This window comes from Buteo buteo, chromosome 25 (genome assembly GCF_964188355.1).
Source record: "Buteo buteo chromosome 25, bButBut1.hap1.1, whole genome shotgun sequence".
NCBI classification, from domain to species: Eukaryota; Metazoa; Chordata; class Aves; order Accipitriformes; family Accipitridae; genus Buteo; species Buteo buteo.
Window position 1 is genome coordinate 19,207,008 of NC_134195.1, and position 15,562 is coordinate 19,222,569.

General features: G+C 40.5%; 1 protein-coding gene across 1 annotated transcript in view; it reads left to right on the plus strand.

The window, feature by feature from the left end:
• Positions 1–15,562, plus strand: part of FRMPD4 (FERM and PDZ domain containing 4) — a 110,581-nt gene that overhangs the window by 74,214 nt on the left and 20,805 nt on the right. Inside the window, 2 exon segments of the mRNA XM_075057271.1 lie at positions 5,340–5,385; positions 14,559–14,663. Coding sequence (XP_074913372.1) covers positions 5,340–5,385; positions 14,559–14,663 — 151 coding nt within the window.

Sequence of the window (15,562 nt, forward strand, 5' to 3'; positions counted from 1 at the left end):
TCTAAGGTTCAGGAGTTCACAAGTTGAAGTTGCTTGGATGCCGAGAGTATTTCATTGCCTTGACAGTGAGGCCAAGGGCAGGTAATACCATCAACAGCGGTAGAAGAAGCAGCCACCAGCTTTCCAAACGTGAGTGTGATCCCTCTGCTTTCCGATCCTAGGGATTCCAACGCACCCTCCCTATCTCCAAAAATAAGACCCGAACACCATTGTCTGTGTTCTGTCATCCCCGGAAAAAACAGCATCTAACCTGATGCTCCTATTCATCTCTCAGGTTGTTCCTCATGTGTCCACCCCCAAAGCAAGACCTTGGCCTCACGTCCCATCTTTTATATCTATATACCATTTAGTGTTACCCCTCCTCCCCAGCCTGGGACCTGACACCTCACCTTTGTGGTAGCGTGCCTTATTTCTTGAGCCTCTTGCTACATTTCTTGCCTGCTGCACTCCTGCAGCTGTCTTCTGAGATGGAGCTGGGGATGTAATGCTGTGCGTGGCTGTCGTGGTTTCAGCCCAGCCGGTAACAAAACACCATGAAGCTGCTTGCTCGCTCTTCCCCCCAGCCCCAGTGGGATGAGGAGAAAATGTAAAGAAACGCTCGTGGGTCGAGACAAGGACAGGGAGGGATCAGTCCCCACTTACGGGCATGGGCAAAAGACAGGCTCAACTTGGGGAAGAAACAACATCAATTTAACTTACAGAAGCTACTGAGTGATGGAAATTTGCCTGTAGTTTGTGTGCTGCAGTGTTGCCTTTGGAAATGGAGGGGACAGAGCCCCACATACCATGGTTCTTGCTGGAGGAGTTCTCCAGGGCAGAGGAGCCGGACTGCGTGGGCTTTTAGCTTGTGTGTTAGTGTTTGCGCAGCAGCGCTGCTTCTCCTGTGACAAAAATAGCCTTGGGGAAAGGCATTATCCTCTTAAAGCCTCTCTCCCCCTTTCCCTGCGTTGTTTCATGGGTGTCGATGAATACTGAGTCTGTCCGCTAGCTTATCAAGGTTCCCCATGTCCGCTCAGGCAGGTCGGCACCATTGCAGGACCTGGAGGCACACTGTGAGGGGCTGCATGGTGACGGTGGAGGATGTTCTCATGGGTCTGCTCTGTCCCACTGAGGTCCCTCCAGAAGGTGTCTCCGGCCCTGGAAATAAATCTAGGCAGATCTCTGGGGCAAACTGTTCTTTTCCCCAGGAACTGTGGCTCACGATAAAAGTTTGGAGAAGTGAAATTTAGACCTTTCCTAGGTGAAGATAACTACCGTAGAACAGTTTTTATGTAAAAATGTATATACAGCTCAAATCGAAATGATCCTTTTGAAATAATTCAAAATGTACTACAGTAGAGTGACTTTGCAAACCCTTTGTTCGATATTACTGCCTTAATCTTCATAATAATGAAAGACATTCAAATGCTGAATGATTTTTCTGTAGTCTAGATGCTAGAATTTGAAGATGTGTTCCACTTTCCTTAGCTTTGAATAGGGCATTTGAGGTAACCTGTTACATTTTGTAGTTAAGTTTTAACCCACTGATTTCCGTTTCCTTCCTTCAAAAATGTAGTGTGAAGCATACTGCAAATCATGGCATCACACTCCATAATTGTGAAACTCAGACCTTTGTCATCAATAGTGAGACCCAAAGTGAAACAAAGAATCCTGAAATAGCAGAGAACAAAGCATTTCAAAACAAGAGTTTCAGAATTTGATGTTTGGTGTGAGTGAAACAGACATAAGTTATGGTTAAGAGAAAGATTTTTCTTAATTGCATTCCCTGTAAATGATATTATTTATTATATGTCAGTTCCTAATTCATTCATCTTCACTGGGAGAGAAACCAAGTACTCCTTTAGTATGTACAATTGCTAAAAGTTTTGAAATTAGCATAAACAATAATTTTGCATTCTCAGTTCTTAAGAGTGAGTACAGGTAATATATATATACAACTTTAACCTTTATAATGCGCCGTAATTTGATTCTCAAACCATCTATATTCTTTCCTTGTTACAGCCTAAGTCGCTGTAAGGAGTAGGGAGAACGACAAACATAATCACCACGGGGGGCGCAGGGAAGGACAGAGAGGTGAATCGCTGAAATTCCCATTGCAGTTTTCAGATTTTAGCCCTGTTCTCACCATCTGATTCTAACGTCAGGAAACAAAAGAAACATGGTATTTTATTGTGGTGTTGGTGTTAGCTGGTCAGATGGCAGAGCAACCAAAAAGTCCACAGCTGTTGTCCAAGCTTAGAGTTGCACATGTTTGGTCTTGGAGTGACTCTGAAAGAGTATGTAGATTTAAAAGAGAAATAATTAGGTTGTGGTTAAGTGAGTATGAAAGGTAATAAAATATCTGCAATACGTACTCTTTTTTTTTCCTTTTTTTTTTTTTTACTTCAGTCACATTCTTAAAGGAGGAAAAACATTGCAGGGGGAAAGTAAGACTGCAGCTGGTGTTTTAGCCTTTGCACTATCTTTCAGAAGTTGTTTAAAAGAAGTAGCTCACATTTAAGTGTGGTGATGTACCTAGTTTATGTAATCTAATCTAATCTAAACTGTTTATATGTTCTAATGTCACACGTGGATGTATGTGTGTACACATAAGTTTAAGCTATAAAACTTACAGATCGCAGTACAGAGTCAGTGATTCCATTGTTTTTCCGTTACTGTGATATATAGAATACATGGTACGATTGACAGTCTCCAGTGCCGTGCAGGGGTTATCATTTAGATATATAGGATTTGCTAACAGTATTGAAGTAGAAAGTGATGTGCTGTGGTATGGAGTTTTGTCATCATGAGTTGAGAAGGTTTTAAAACGAGCGGTGGAGTCGTGACTGAGTACTGCAGATCAAAAAGCTGCTGATTAAATATTTATTTCTCTTGTAACTGTGCTGTGTTTTGAATGTGGCGTGTGTTTTATAGAAATGATGAGGGGACTGTACACAGTGCTTAACACCTGCTTTGTGTATGTGTAATATGCTTGGGTCCAGATACTCCAAATGGCCTTATTATAGCCTCAAATGTTCAATGAATGGTCCAGGGTCTAGCATCCTTCCAACGCAATTGATTATCCTGTAATAAAGTCTTGTCCCCAGACTAAATCTGTTGACCTTTTGGTTTAAAAAACTTCTTGTTAGTCTAGGATGAATCTTGCCTACACTGGCACCTGGACAGGTTTAATCCAAGAGTAATGAAGAGCTGAAAAACATTTTCAGGAGAAGCTGATTTTCTTTTTTAAAGGCAACTTTCTAAGGTAGCTGGACCGCAGGAGGCAGGGGTGATGGTAATCTTATGTTACATGAGAAACATGAATTAGTGGGTTGAAAGTAATTGAAGAGGTCAGTGGGCATGGAGTAGTTATCCCAGGGCTGCAGTTCATCCCATAGCCACAACTGTGGGCTTTTCTGTGTACTGGTATGCCTAGATTAATAGAACAGTGACAAATTGGGTAGATGTGGATAGCATAGATGTGACTGTAAGATTCTTGAAATAAATTACATTTCTTATCATGCATTTTCAGATTCCCAAAAATGTGGTAGGTGAAATAGAAAAAAAAGTAGAGGTAATCCTGTTGTTAGGCAAAACAGAATGGACGTTGCTTTTTTTCAAACTATAAGCTATAAACTCTTCAAGAATAACAGTGGAGAATAATAAAGAATAATTTTGGAGATTTCCAAAGCTGTAGCTTATAGACCTTAAAAATGAACTGTAAATTTTCAGAAATATGAACACTGTAAGTAAAGGCTGTTTCATTATTGAATAAATAATTTCTGGAGTTTAACTTTGGAACATGTTTTATTGAAATGAAAAATAATTGTGGGAAATTCCTTAAAGTGGTTATATCTAAAGGGGATAAAATTATGCAGGTTTATGGCAGAATATTTAATTTTCACCACATGTAGCTCCTCATTAATTTTTTTAACTTTCTAACTTAATTTTATTTCTGTTGTTCCAAGCACAAACAAGCAACCAAAGCCTTCAATCCCTCCTTTTGAAAAGTCTACCTGTACTCTTTTAGTGTAATGATGTATCGATACCTAATAAGAGGAGTAAAAATTGAAGCTTAACAAATTTTTCTTTAGTTAGGGGATATTTGATCAGACCTTGCCCCTTGCATGACTGATGGCTTTGACGGAAGTAGAATTTGCGATCCCAGTTGGCCTTCAGAGATGTGTTGGCTTCATCAAATATAGGCTGACTTTCCAGACCAATTTTCTGGCTGGGCCTTTAGTCTCTCCTCTATTTTCTTTGCTTTTTGGCTCCTTAAGTTGTGTATCAGTGGCATGAATATGCATATAAGGTGACACTGTATAAGACCAATACAGTGTGATTTACTTAAGTTAGTTCTGCTGAACAGGTCAGGCATGCCAAATCACTTGCACTTCAGTTAGCCAGGCAATATATCACATAAATAAACAACTAATTGTGTTTGAAAGTAGTAAAACCAACAGAAAATCAACTCCATCTCAACAAAATTGCCACTGTCCTTTTCTTAGCTAATAATGCCCTCAACAGCCATCTGACCAACAATGCAATATAAGAGATATTGACTCTGATTGGCTTCTCTTCCTTCTTCTTCCACTTTACCCTTACTTTTCCCCAGCTATTCACCACTCCCAACTGCCCACCAATTGTCAAAATATACATTTGTCATTTGTCTAGACCACTTGATCATATCAAGATTCCTAATAATTTCTTCTCTTTATCCTGTAAATCAGTTGGGTTTTTTTAGAGCTGCTTATATGTTTTCTATTTACTACTTTCATCCTAAAGAAGAGCTGTTTAATTTTAAAGAAAAATGTTTCTTTAGCAATCTTGTAAAAATGTAAAAATTCTAAGGGGTGTATTCACCAAATATGAATCTTTTTCCACCCATTTAGAAAGGTGAGCTAGAGGAGAAATGCAGGCTAAATTTTGTCCTCATTTTTGTTTTGAAAACACTGCTGTCTTCAGATAAATTTGGCATTAAGTGTACAAGAGCTAGATAGTATAAAAAGTGACCTGCATTTGTAAAGTAGGTGAAAGAAATTCATAGTCTATAGATGCTGAACTGATAAGATTAATCAAATGTTATTCTATTCTTGCTGCAAAAAATCATTATTGCAGCATGCAGGTCTCTGATGAAGCAAATATTTCATAGTATAAACTGCAAAGTTAAGTCAATTCAATTTGTTAGATTGGAAAAAACTTGTTATTTTGGCATATTATTCATCTCTGTAATTCTCTGCTATGTAAGAAACATTTTGCCATATTACTGCAGTTTTCTCTATTAAAAAGAAAAGCTGGTTATCTGTAGTGAATAAAAGTATGAATCTTTACTTGATTTTACTTTTTTTTTCTTTTTATAGAAGCTGCAAAGAATCAATCCTCCTTACTGTTGTTCAACCTTACCCTGTAAGTATCGTCAGTGTTTTCTGAATTAGTTTCCTAGCAACATAGAAGCTTTTTTTTCTGCCTATATTGTCTGTGTCTCTACCTTATCTGTGCAATAAAAAGAAATAAGTGAGATAAGGGCTGTGTCTCTTAAAGGTGATGTTTAAGACGGCGTTACTGCGTCCTGCACTCAAAGACTGCATTAGCTAGTTAAATAATAACAGTATCTTTAAACTCATCCCAGAAAGATAGGTAGAGCAGGATGCTGAGTTCTACTTCAGTTTCTGATCTCTTGCAGCTCCTGGGTTTTTCTTGGTGCTGCCTCGGTCCCACAGAGTTATGCTGCTGTATGAAACCAGCTGTGCCTTGTGCAAGGGAGGAATCTGTCTGCATCGCCAGTGCAGGGCACGTGGAAGCGAGGGCAGAGAAGAGGCAGACGGGCGATGGCGCGAGGCTGGCGTGAAGGGAGTGGGAGAAACTGCCGCCCACCTGGGAGCAGGCTGATGCGACACGCCGTTGCGCCTCGCTCAGCAGTTTGTGGGAGCGGGATCATGACCTGCCAGCTCAAACCCATCTCCCATGAGAAAGGAGAGGAGCCAAGCATCTCTCTCTTCCCATGCGTCTGTGCACAGCCGTGCGTACCTTGCAGGCTGCTGGGGGGCCTCAGCCATGAGTTAGGGGTGATTTTGGATTCAACAGGTCCCTTCAGCTCCCTGTTGGCTAGCCTGATACACAACAGTTATGATTAACAAGGGATAATCGCATCCTTTGCACCCAAGAATAAGAGATGAGATGGATTTGACACAAAGATGTGAAAACAAGTTTATCTAATGAAGCTGCCAAAATATGCATCTTGCAAATGGAGCTTGGCCAGTGCCGTGTGGCTTCGTGCTACTCACTAGCCTTTCTGGCTAGTTTAGATGTAGCTGTGCTGGTCCTGTACCCTTTCTAGAAGCCAGTCTGCACAGCAACTAAATCACGGGGAAAAAGCACACATTGCATAGCAAAACCAGGCAGGGGCTACCACGCTGCAGTAAGACCATTGGCAGGAAGGTGAGCTGGGTTCTGGCTGACATCAGCCACCTTAGATGAAAATGCAGGCATGGTCTGACTAAATAAAGAAACCTAACCACCTTTAAAGCTTGCTGGATTACAGCCAGTGGTTTTGATCACAGGGAATATATATAATAAAAGGGGAAAAGAAATCTTCACCCACTTGCCTTTTTTATGCAGGTTGCCTTATTTCATCCGTTGACAGGCTTCATTCTTTCTTTAAATGTCAGGTGAAGAAAGGGCGTGCACTTTAGTGCAGGTATGTGTAGTCCTTAAAAGTGGACAGTAAAATGTAGTACTACGTGTCTGTGAGGTGTTGTGGCCTGTTACCACTCTGCTGCTAGTATGAGAGCAAGCCAATATGTACTGAACATAAGGGAAGCTGAAACCCGAATTAACTGTCCACTCCATGTTCAGTGGGAGACCTTGCAGCATGGGTACGGTGTTCCTCCAGCCTCTGACCTGGAGAAGAAGGAAAGTCACGACCTGGTATCTTCCCAGGTCTTTGGGTCCAGGCTGTGTTCAAGGCCTGACAAAGCAGAATCTGCCTCTCATTACACAGCACCAAAAGCTAATCAATAACTGAACTACCTCTAGATGTCACTGAGCTAGGAATGGCACTGAAACACTTTGCCGCCCTGCCAGCCGTTTGGGCTGATGTGCCCATCTTATACACGTATTTGTGTTGCCCCACTCTGGCATGTCTGTCAGAGGCCCCCAGCTCTACCTCAGCAGACAAGGCACACCAGTTTTTGGGGCTGGTAGATGTCTTATCTCATGTAGGCATGAAGATTGTCTCCCCAAGAATGTCCACAGAGCAATCAGAAGATGCAACTGATGTATGCATATTGGGGCTAGCTTTATTTGACCCATTTTTATCCCAAAGTCGGGATGCTTCAGTGGCATGAGCTTAGTTGGGAGAGCATGAGCTGCAGGACAGTTGCACCCTGCAGATCTCCTCTGGTTTGTGCACTCTTATTGTGCCTCCCTACCCATCCAGACCAGGGTCATGTTGATTCATAGCATCCTTCCCTTACCACTTTCAAGCCCAAGTTTTCCTGCAGTGGAAACAAAGGTGTGCGGAGGGATGGGGAGCAGTTGAGATGCTGCCAGCGTGCGCAGCCAAGTTTGAGCCCTGAAGCAGTGCAAGGTCCCTCAGTTTTTGCAAACCCTGGGCCGTGAAGTCTCCTGGGGACTCCTGAGTTGCCTTGAACATCTGGCCCATGCTGGCCTTTGTATTGCCGCAGTGTTATTGTCAGTAGTGCCTGACCCTGTTAGGTGACATCCCTCTCAGCTCTGCCATCCTGGGTGTTGCTGCACTCCGGCTGTGTACCTGTGCTGGTCTGCTGGCAAATACGTTTTTTCTCATGGTTTGGAAATAATATTTATGTCTGCAAAAATAATGATGCACATGTGTTTTCCCCTTTTCTTTAATTTTGCCTCCTCCTTTTTTCCTTTTACTATTTTGCCAATAAAACTGGAAAGGTGAAGTAGAAACCAGACAATGGAAAAGTAAGAGCTTTTAAATAAAGACTGAACTTCTTCCCCGTTCTTGGCAGAAATACATCTTTACAAACATTTCATCGATCTCTCTTCTTGATGGTGAACCTTTTTCTTTCTATCATTGCATGAAAAATATCTGCCAAGATGGATTACAAGAGTGCTGTTTCTTAATTGTTTTTATTTGCACTATTTAGAGTGTGTTTTGTTTTCATGCTTTCAAGTAACCATCCTTTATGATTGCAGGTGAAAGTAGACATAATCTAGATTTATAGTACTCTGTAGTTCACTTAGTACTTTTTGAAAGCTTTTGCGGATCATTTTTGCTTAAGTGCATTTAGTTTTGTTTAATGCTTAAACTCATTAAAATTTCATTTTAATTATGACCAAACCAAAGCATTAGGTTATCTTTTTCTTTCCATCAATCTACAAGTCTCTGCTAGGTTCATATCACCACTGCTCACAAGGAGGTCACTGAACAGCTAAAGCAGTTGAAGCAGTTCAAAGTTTTGACTTCTGGAAGTATGGCATTTGATTATCATTTCTGATCATTTTATTCTGTAAATGGACTATCATTCTGCTTGTTGCCTTATTAAGTTTTAAGCATTACTCAAATCAAATAACTTGCCTGTTTTGATATTTGTTCAGATTTTATGTATACAGATCATTTGATAGGTTGCTTTCATGATTAATCTCTTAAGTGCCTTGGATGTAGTCCAGGCCCAACTGAGATCTGTGGCAATTTTGCTGTGCGTAAGTTCTGCAAGGGGAAAAGGATAACATCTTCTGTTTTGAAAGAGATGCTTCTTGTTATAACACGGTTGTGTCTGAGACACAATGTTTGCAGAAAAACTATGATAAATAACATTTATGGATTGTAATGATTGTGGCAACAATCTTATTGAGAGTCTCTCAGGTTTTTTCATGCTGCTTTGCTTTCTGGAGTCGTGTAACAGCAGCAACTACCATATCTAGACTTGTGGTTGTAAAGAAGGATATAAAAAAGAAACAGGTTTGTCACAAAGACTTCAAAATCTAAAGTGAAGACGACTGCCAAGGTGTAGTTTTAGAAATCATTTGGAAGTCAGACGTGAGCCTTTTGAACAAGATGATTTTTAACTGCTTGAAGGTGTGAAGTTGGTGTAGAGATGATGGCTTTTTTTATTTTGAATGTGTACATTTTTTACGGTCATCCTGAGGACCTTTTCCACTGCCTAACTTCCACATCAGCTTTTTGGTATGGTCAGTTCAATACATAGCTTTAATCATACACAGGAGAGGATCACAGTGTGGTTAATGACAAACTTGCCATCACTGCGTTGCCTCCTGGAAGTGCTGGCTGGACCATGGCCACTGTCCGACCACTCTTTGCTGTTCAAAGGAGCCTCCTCTCATGTCAGACTTGTGCTGTGCAGCGTTTCTTCTTCCATCTGTGTGTGGTGCAAATCCTGACCTTCCTTCCTGGAGGCCTTCTCTTAGGCTATATGGATTTTTCTGGAGTACAGTTGTATGAAATACATGATCTTTTCAGCAGCGAAGACTGTGAGGAAATTCAATGTGAACTTTCATGTTAATTTTTCAGCAAAGTGGAAGAGAGCCCCTCCACCCTTCACCCTGTCCACCATTTTCTCCTTGTAGTTCTCTCCTCCCACCCGCCAGTTGCCATTAGGTCTTTTTTCCCTCTTCATTAGCCCTTTCTCCCATCTCAGGTGCATTGCAATTCATATAGTCCTTCATTTGTTCATTTTAGCCTGGGTTTGTATGGGGTGAAAGTTTCTTTCATTCCCAAAGGTCTTCATCCTTGCAGTTGTAGGGTTGAAAGTAGTATGGCATGGCTGACTTTTTTTATACTTTTCTGCACTTGATTAAAGAGTAGTCACCTGTGTATGAGAGGTAATCACGAATGTAAAGGAGTAATCCATGAATGTAAAGGGCTGAACTTTGGAGAGGCAGAATCCCAAAAGGCCAGTGCAGGGGATTTTATGGAGGATCTCCACATTTAATAAACGCAGAGCTAGATGGCTCAGGCCCGTCTAGTCACGAGATGCGCTGCAATGTCTGCACGTTCCACAAAGTCTGAAGCTGACCTGAGGTTTCACTCGTGGTTTCTGGGACAATCACAGTAAACTAGGCTGTCATTTACTGCAGATGGAATGAACTGGATTTTCTCAATGCCTGCATTAAAGTAAGGTTTGGCTATTCCCCACCTTACAGGTCCATGTTATACAGGCATGGGACTAATGAGCAGACTGTGATTACCACCTAAAAATAGTAAAATATAAATAATGCAAATAGTAAAATATAATTGTCTGTGATCGATCACCAACTTTTAAGAGAGAACCCAAGTCTGACCGCTATTTCAGCAATTAAATTTGTTCCAAGAGTTTAACAAGTACTCCTGATGATGATCTGTCAGTGCCCTGTGGTTATAACAAAATGCTGCATGGTAAAACTTCTCCACATTATTTCTCCCATGTCCCTACCTACTCTTCTACAATGCTCTTGTGAGCCAGTGTAGTTGTTTCAGCCTTGCTCACAGCTATGAATGGCAGTATTTAGTTTGCCTTTGGGCATTATGTACTGTTCCACTTAATAAATTTAATTCTTCCTCTTATTCACGTTTTATTTGCTTGCTAAATTTTGTCTGATATAATTGCCTTTAGGGATGGACCAAAAAGTCAACATATTTTTGCAGTCTTGCAATTTTTCTTTATTTCCGAACATACATAATATTTTGTATTAAACTAATGACTAATTTTAAGTAACAAGCTTAGAATTGATAGCATATATACAATCTGTGGCCATTTTTTCTGTCTGATTTTGACACGTTGTCACAGAGAGTAGGTTTTCTTTTTACCTTGTGACTGTTATCTTGTTTCATTTCGTTATGGTAACTCAGTACTACACTATGCTCTTCTAAATGCTAAATCCTTCTTTTTCTTGAGCATGAGTAAAGGTTTTGTTGTTGTAGCACCTCTACCGGCAAAAGCACTCAAAGGGGCTTTTGCAGCAAATAAACATCATTTCCCTTGGAATCTCCCCAAAATTATAGTTTACCTGCAAAAGCAGACAAAGTACTAGACATTCTTATTTTCATCGAAAAAGTTTCCCTCAAAATGTAGGATATTGTTTCTAAGATCTATCAAAGAATGACCTGTTATAATGCTGCTGACAAAAATAAGATCTAATTTTCAACAGTCCAGAAAATGAGAAAAGTCATGTTTTCCAGAAAGCCTCATCTTGTTATAGCAATCTCTCATGTTTTGACCCTACTGATGGGATGCCTGTTGACTGCAGTCCCTAGCAAGTAGGGTTCAAAGGAGGGTCTCAGTCTTCACTATCATTTCCTCCAAGCAGATCTCTATGCAATGGTTCATTTATCTTGTTAGTAGTTTCTCCAGGTAGTGTCGAAATGATAAGCTGAATTTTTACTGAATTCTGTGTAAACAAGTAAAAATTATTTAGAATTCTGATAAATTTGAGCTTTTAACAGGAAACAGTGCTTACGTCACACAGCATGAAGTTTGTGGGTTTTTGAAGTATTTTGACTCCTTGTTAAAATGTGTCCCTTCATTTTGCAAAAGTCACTCTAATTAAGCTGTGTTATCTGTGACAATGCAAATACTTTACTTGCAGTGATAAATGTTCTGCGTTAGTGTAAACACCTCCTGCTTAAGGTGGTTAACTGAGGATAATGGCTTCCATTTGGCTAAAAGTCAGAGTATCCGAAACAAATGAACCTGGCACTCTGAGTATCATTAATTGATAGCGTTCTTCACCTACAAACCTGAAGACATTAAAACAGAATAGAGCAGCACATCATTTTGCTGATGCTTTGTTAGACAAGCAAGTTTCAACAATCAAACCCAACTGTTTTCCTAGGTGTTTGCCGCACTTTTTAGAAACAGTTCCTTTCTCAAAGGGAAAATGTCAAGTGCCAAGTTGATGCAGAGGTAGAAACAATGAGATTGTGCAATTAAATGCAAAAGCTGTGCTCTTACTCAAACCCTTAACCAGCAGAGAACATTCCCCCAAATACCTGGCACAGCTGTTCTAGTTTTTCTTACACCCCTGGTTTATAGTTTGAAGCTTTTTAGAAAGCAGTCTGCTTCCAGGCTCACCCAGAGTGCTTGGCAAGGGGCCGGAGTGCTGACCACGTAGCCACAGCAGGAGTGGGAAGGGGGGGAGCCCCACTGCGGTGTGCTCCCCTGGCTGTGCAATACGTTCGTTAAACCCCACGTCCTGGAGGGGTTCTTGGGAACTCGCATATGTTCAAATCTTTCAGTTGTGTTGGACTCCCCTACCGCGTTTTTGCAGTAACATCATTTAAGTGTTTATGCCCCCCACAAGTGACTTTTGAGGTTGTAGAGAGGAAAAGAGAGAGGTTGTAGAGAGGTTGTAGAGAGCAACAGAGCCACATAACCGTTTGCCAGATCTGCTGTATGGGAATAACCTTGCCAGAATCCGGAAGAAAATTTGGCAGTCTGCCTGTAAAGAGAGGCCAGACTGGTGACTCATCTGCAACAAGAGCAAACAACTGTAAAAAGCCTCTTCCAGCAAGAAGAGTAAGTGAAAGCCACTCTTTTCCCCTTGCCCTTGCAAGGGAGAGCCAGTAGCACGCTACTAGAGCTGTGCTGCCCCGTAGCAGTGGGAATCAACAGGTTGCAGTCCATTACTTGGATGCCATATAGACTGTCTCCCTTACGCACTGCAGAAAGGGACTACATGGAGAGGAGGGAAATTAGAAAAGGCATGTGTAGAATTATTATATTAATCATGGTATTATTGTATACTGTGTCTTTCTAGGAATTCATCTCTAGAATACGACATGTAAGCATGCTTCTTCAGTGTTACCGTGTTGTCCCTTCCTGCTGAAGAAGCGCTTTGGGTGCCCTGGCCCTAAGACATTAACTTTTCTTTTTTTTTAACTTTTTTTCTTTGTTTCTTTTCATTGGTTGTTTCAAATCTTCCGGGGGACCTTCTGCATTTTTCAGCACTGGCTTTGGAAGCTGAGCTTGGTTTGATCATGGGGTTGAATTTTCTGTCATTTACTGTTACTGATTAAAAAGATGTATGGTCATAGCTGCTAGAGAAGAGGTAAGAAAGAATGAACTGTAAAAGTGAAGAAGCATTCATTTTTATTTCTTGGTTCTATTTTGTGCTCCAGAAAGTATCGCATGGCTCTGATATTTCCTGGGAGAATGTGGCATCTTTCATTCCTTGTTCGCTGGTTGATACTGAGCCTATGATAATAGTTACCACATTTTCAGTGTGATAATAAATCAGTGGCATACAGAAATGAGCTAGAGACTTCTTCCTGCTAGTTACTAGAAACAAGGCTTCTGCATCACAAGAAAATAACTTTTGAAGCAGTTTCAGCAGAGATCAGAGACAACAAGAGCATGTGGCCTTGGACTACTGCATCGCTCCTGCAGGCTGTTAATTGAGTTAAAATTTGAGTGAAGGTGACAAGACTTCTGTGTTTACAAGGACTGCTGTCATGCTGCATTGGTAATAGGAAATTATTCCAGGATCATCATCACTGACGCCTGCACTAATTTCTCACAGGCAAGCCAACATGAGTTAGTCTTTTCAGTATCCAAAGCTAGTAAGACCACTTCTCAGGAGTTAGAATAAGATTCTGAAAATCTTAATTCACATTTTACTGAAACAAATGGACCAAAACGTGGCCTGAAAGAGCCCAGTGATTTTCAGCCGAAGCCAGAATTTCTTCCGTTGCCCATTGTCATGGTTATGGAGTTAGGCAATGCCAGAAGTGCTGTGTTTGTAACGGACCTGAGTATAAAACTACCTTGCTTCTGCTGCTGAAAATGGAAATCCCATTGACTGTGAATATTTAATTTGTTACTAAAAATGGGTTGTTAGTCAAACTCCTCAAATGGAGAGAGAATTTTTTTTCCAAGGGCTGAACACTTGATCACAGGCGAATCCATTGAATAATGGAATAGGTAAAAGTCAGTCAGGTCCCAGAAGAAAATTAGGAATGTTTCTAGGCTTCTAATCCATGAAGTCCCACAAAGTGTCTGATCTATTGAAGGCAAGTGTTGCACAAGGTGTGTGTAGGGGATACGTTCGGGGGAAACCTGCTGGCCTTTTGGTGGTTCTAACCTGCATTTTGAAGTGGACTACTATAGTGAGATGCCACTGTGCTTGGAGAGCGCTCAGACACTTTTTTGGCAAAAGTTGTGTGTATGTCTGTATCTAGTGGATCACAGATTATGCAAAGATTTTCCATTCAGTGTTTGAAGGAAGGGTCACTGGTTGGTCACTGCTCCGTGTCCATTCATGCAAACAAGTTTGGTTGACAAGAGTCATTGTGGAAGCACTACGAGGAATTTGTACGTACACGGAGAGCCCTTCTCCTCGCTCTAGTCTGACAGCGGGATAACTTTCAGTATGTGCAGTATGCATCAGTGATTCCTTATATGTATGTGCATATATATTATCTCGGGACGCATTATGGTTTGACTGTATTTCCATTCTTCAGTGAATAGTATGCGAAGTGTTGCTGTATACATAGAGTTCCCAGTGTGTGAGAAACAGGGGGAATAACTGAAAAAGGAAAGATAGGTTTTAATGTGAAATTATGTGATATATCTTGTCATCATTTTTCCTTCCAGTCTCCTAAATCAGCTTTTATTAGTGCTGCAAAAAAGGCAAGATTGAAGTCCAATCCTGTCAAAGTGCGCTTCTCAGAAGAAGTAATTATCAATGGCCAGGTGTCGGTGAGTATTCAACTATTTAACCTTAGGAAGGACTGAGCATTTCATCCAAAGGTATGCCTCAAGGCTGGAAAGTGAGGGAATTATATGGTAGGAGCAATGGTGATAGGCTTGCAAAGGGAAGGGTTTTTCTGTTTCTGAAGTTTTCTTTTTCTGAAGTCCATTGGGCCCATAATATTGTGAAAAATTTGTCCCTTCTTAAAATAAAATTAAAATGCTAGTGAAGGCATTTTGTGGTGATAGCACATATATGTCTGTCTTTATAGTCTTGATAATGCTTGCTTGGGTTTTTTTCAGAGCAATTTTGTAGTAGGAAAACCCATAAGCTCAAGAGAAGTAGCATGTCAGGAAAACAGATTAACGTTACCTTACACACCTCTCTAAAATTTGTTTCATCTACTTGAACTTGTTGTTTCCAGCCCTAAGGCAAAGTCAGCCTCCCTTTGAGAGGCACTGAACTCCTCCTTAAACATGAACTCCTGGCTCATTTTAATAATTTGCCAGAACATCGTTCCACACTGATGTCTTTATCCAACTCTCTTCCAAACATAAATTGATACCGTGTTTTGTCAAAAGCAATTTCTGCTTAAAAAAAAAAAAAAAAAACAAAACAAAAACCAAAAAAACCCACACAAAAAGCCACACGAAACAAAGCTTTGTTTCCCTTCCTTTTTCCTGTTTATTTTACTATCCTTGTTATGAATCGTCTCAATTAGGTAGCAATATTATGTTACTTCTTTTAAATGATAACAGATATTAGCATTTAGTATCCAGCTATAAAGAGAATGTAAAACATCTTGATTGTAATTCTTACTAATGAATTTGCAGTTCCCATTTTGCAGATTGAAGACACTAAATAGCTCACTATAGTCAAAGAAACAGTAATCTATTTTTCTGTTTTA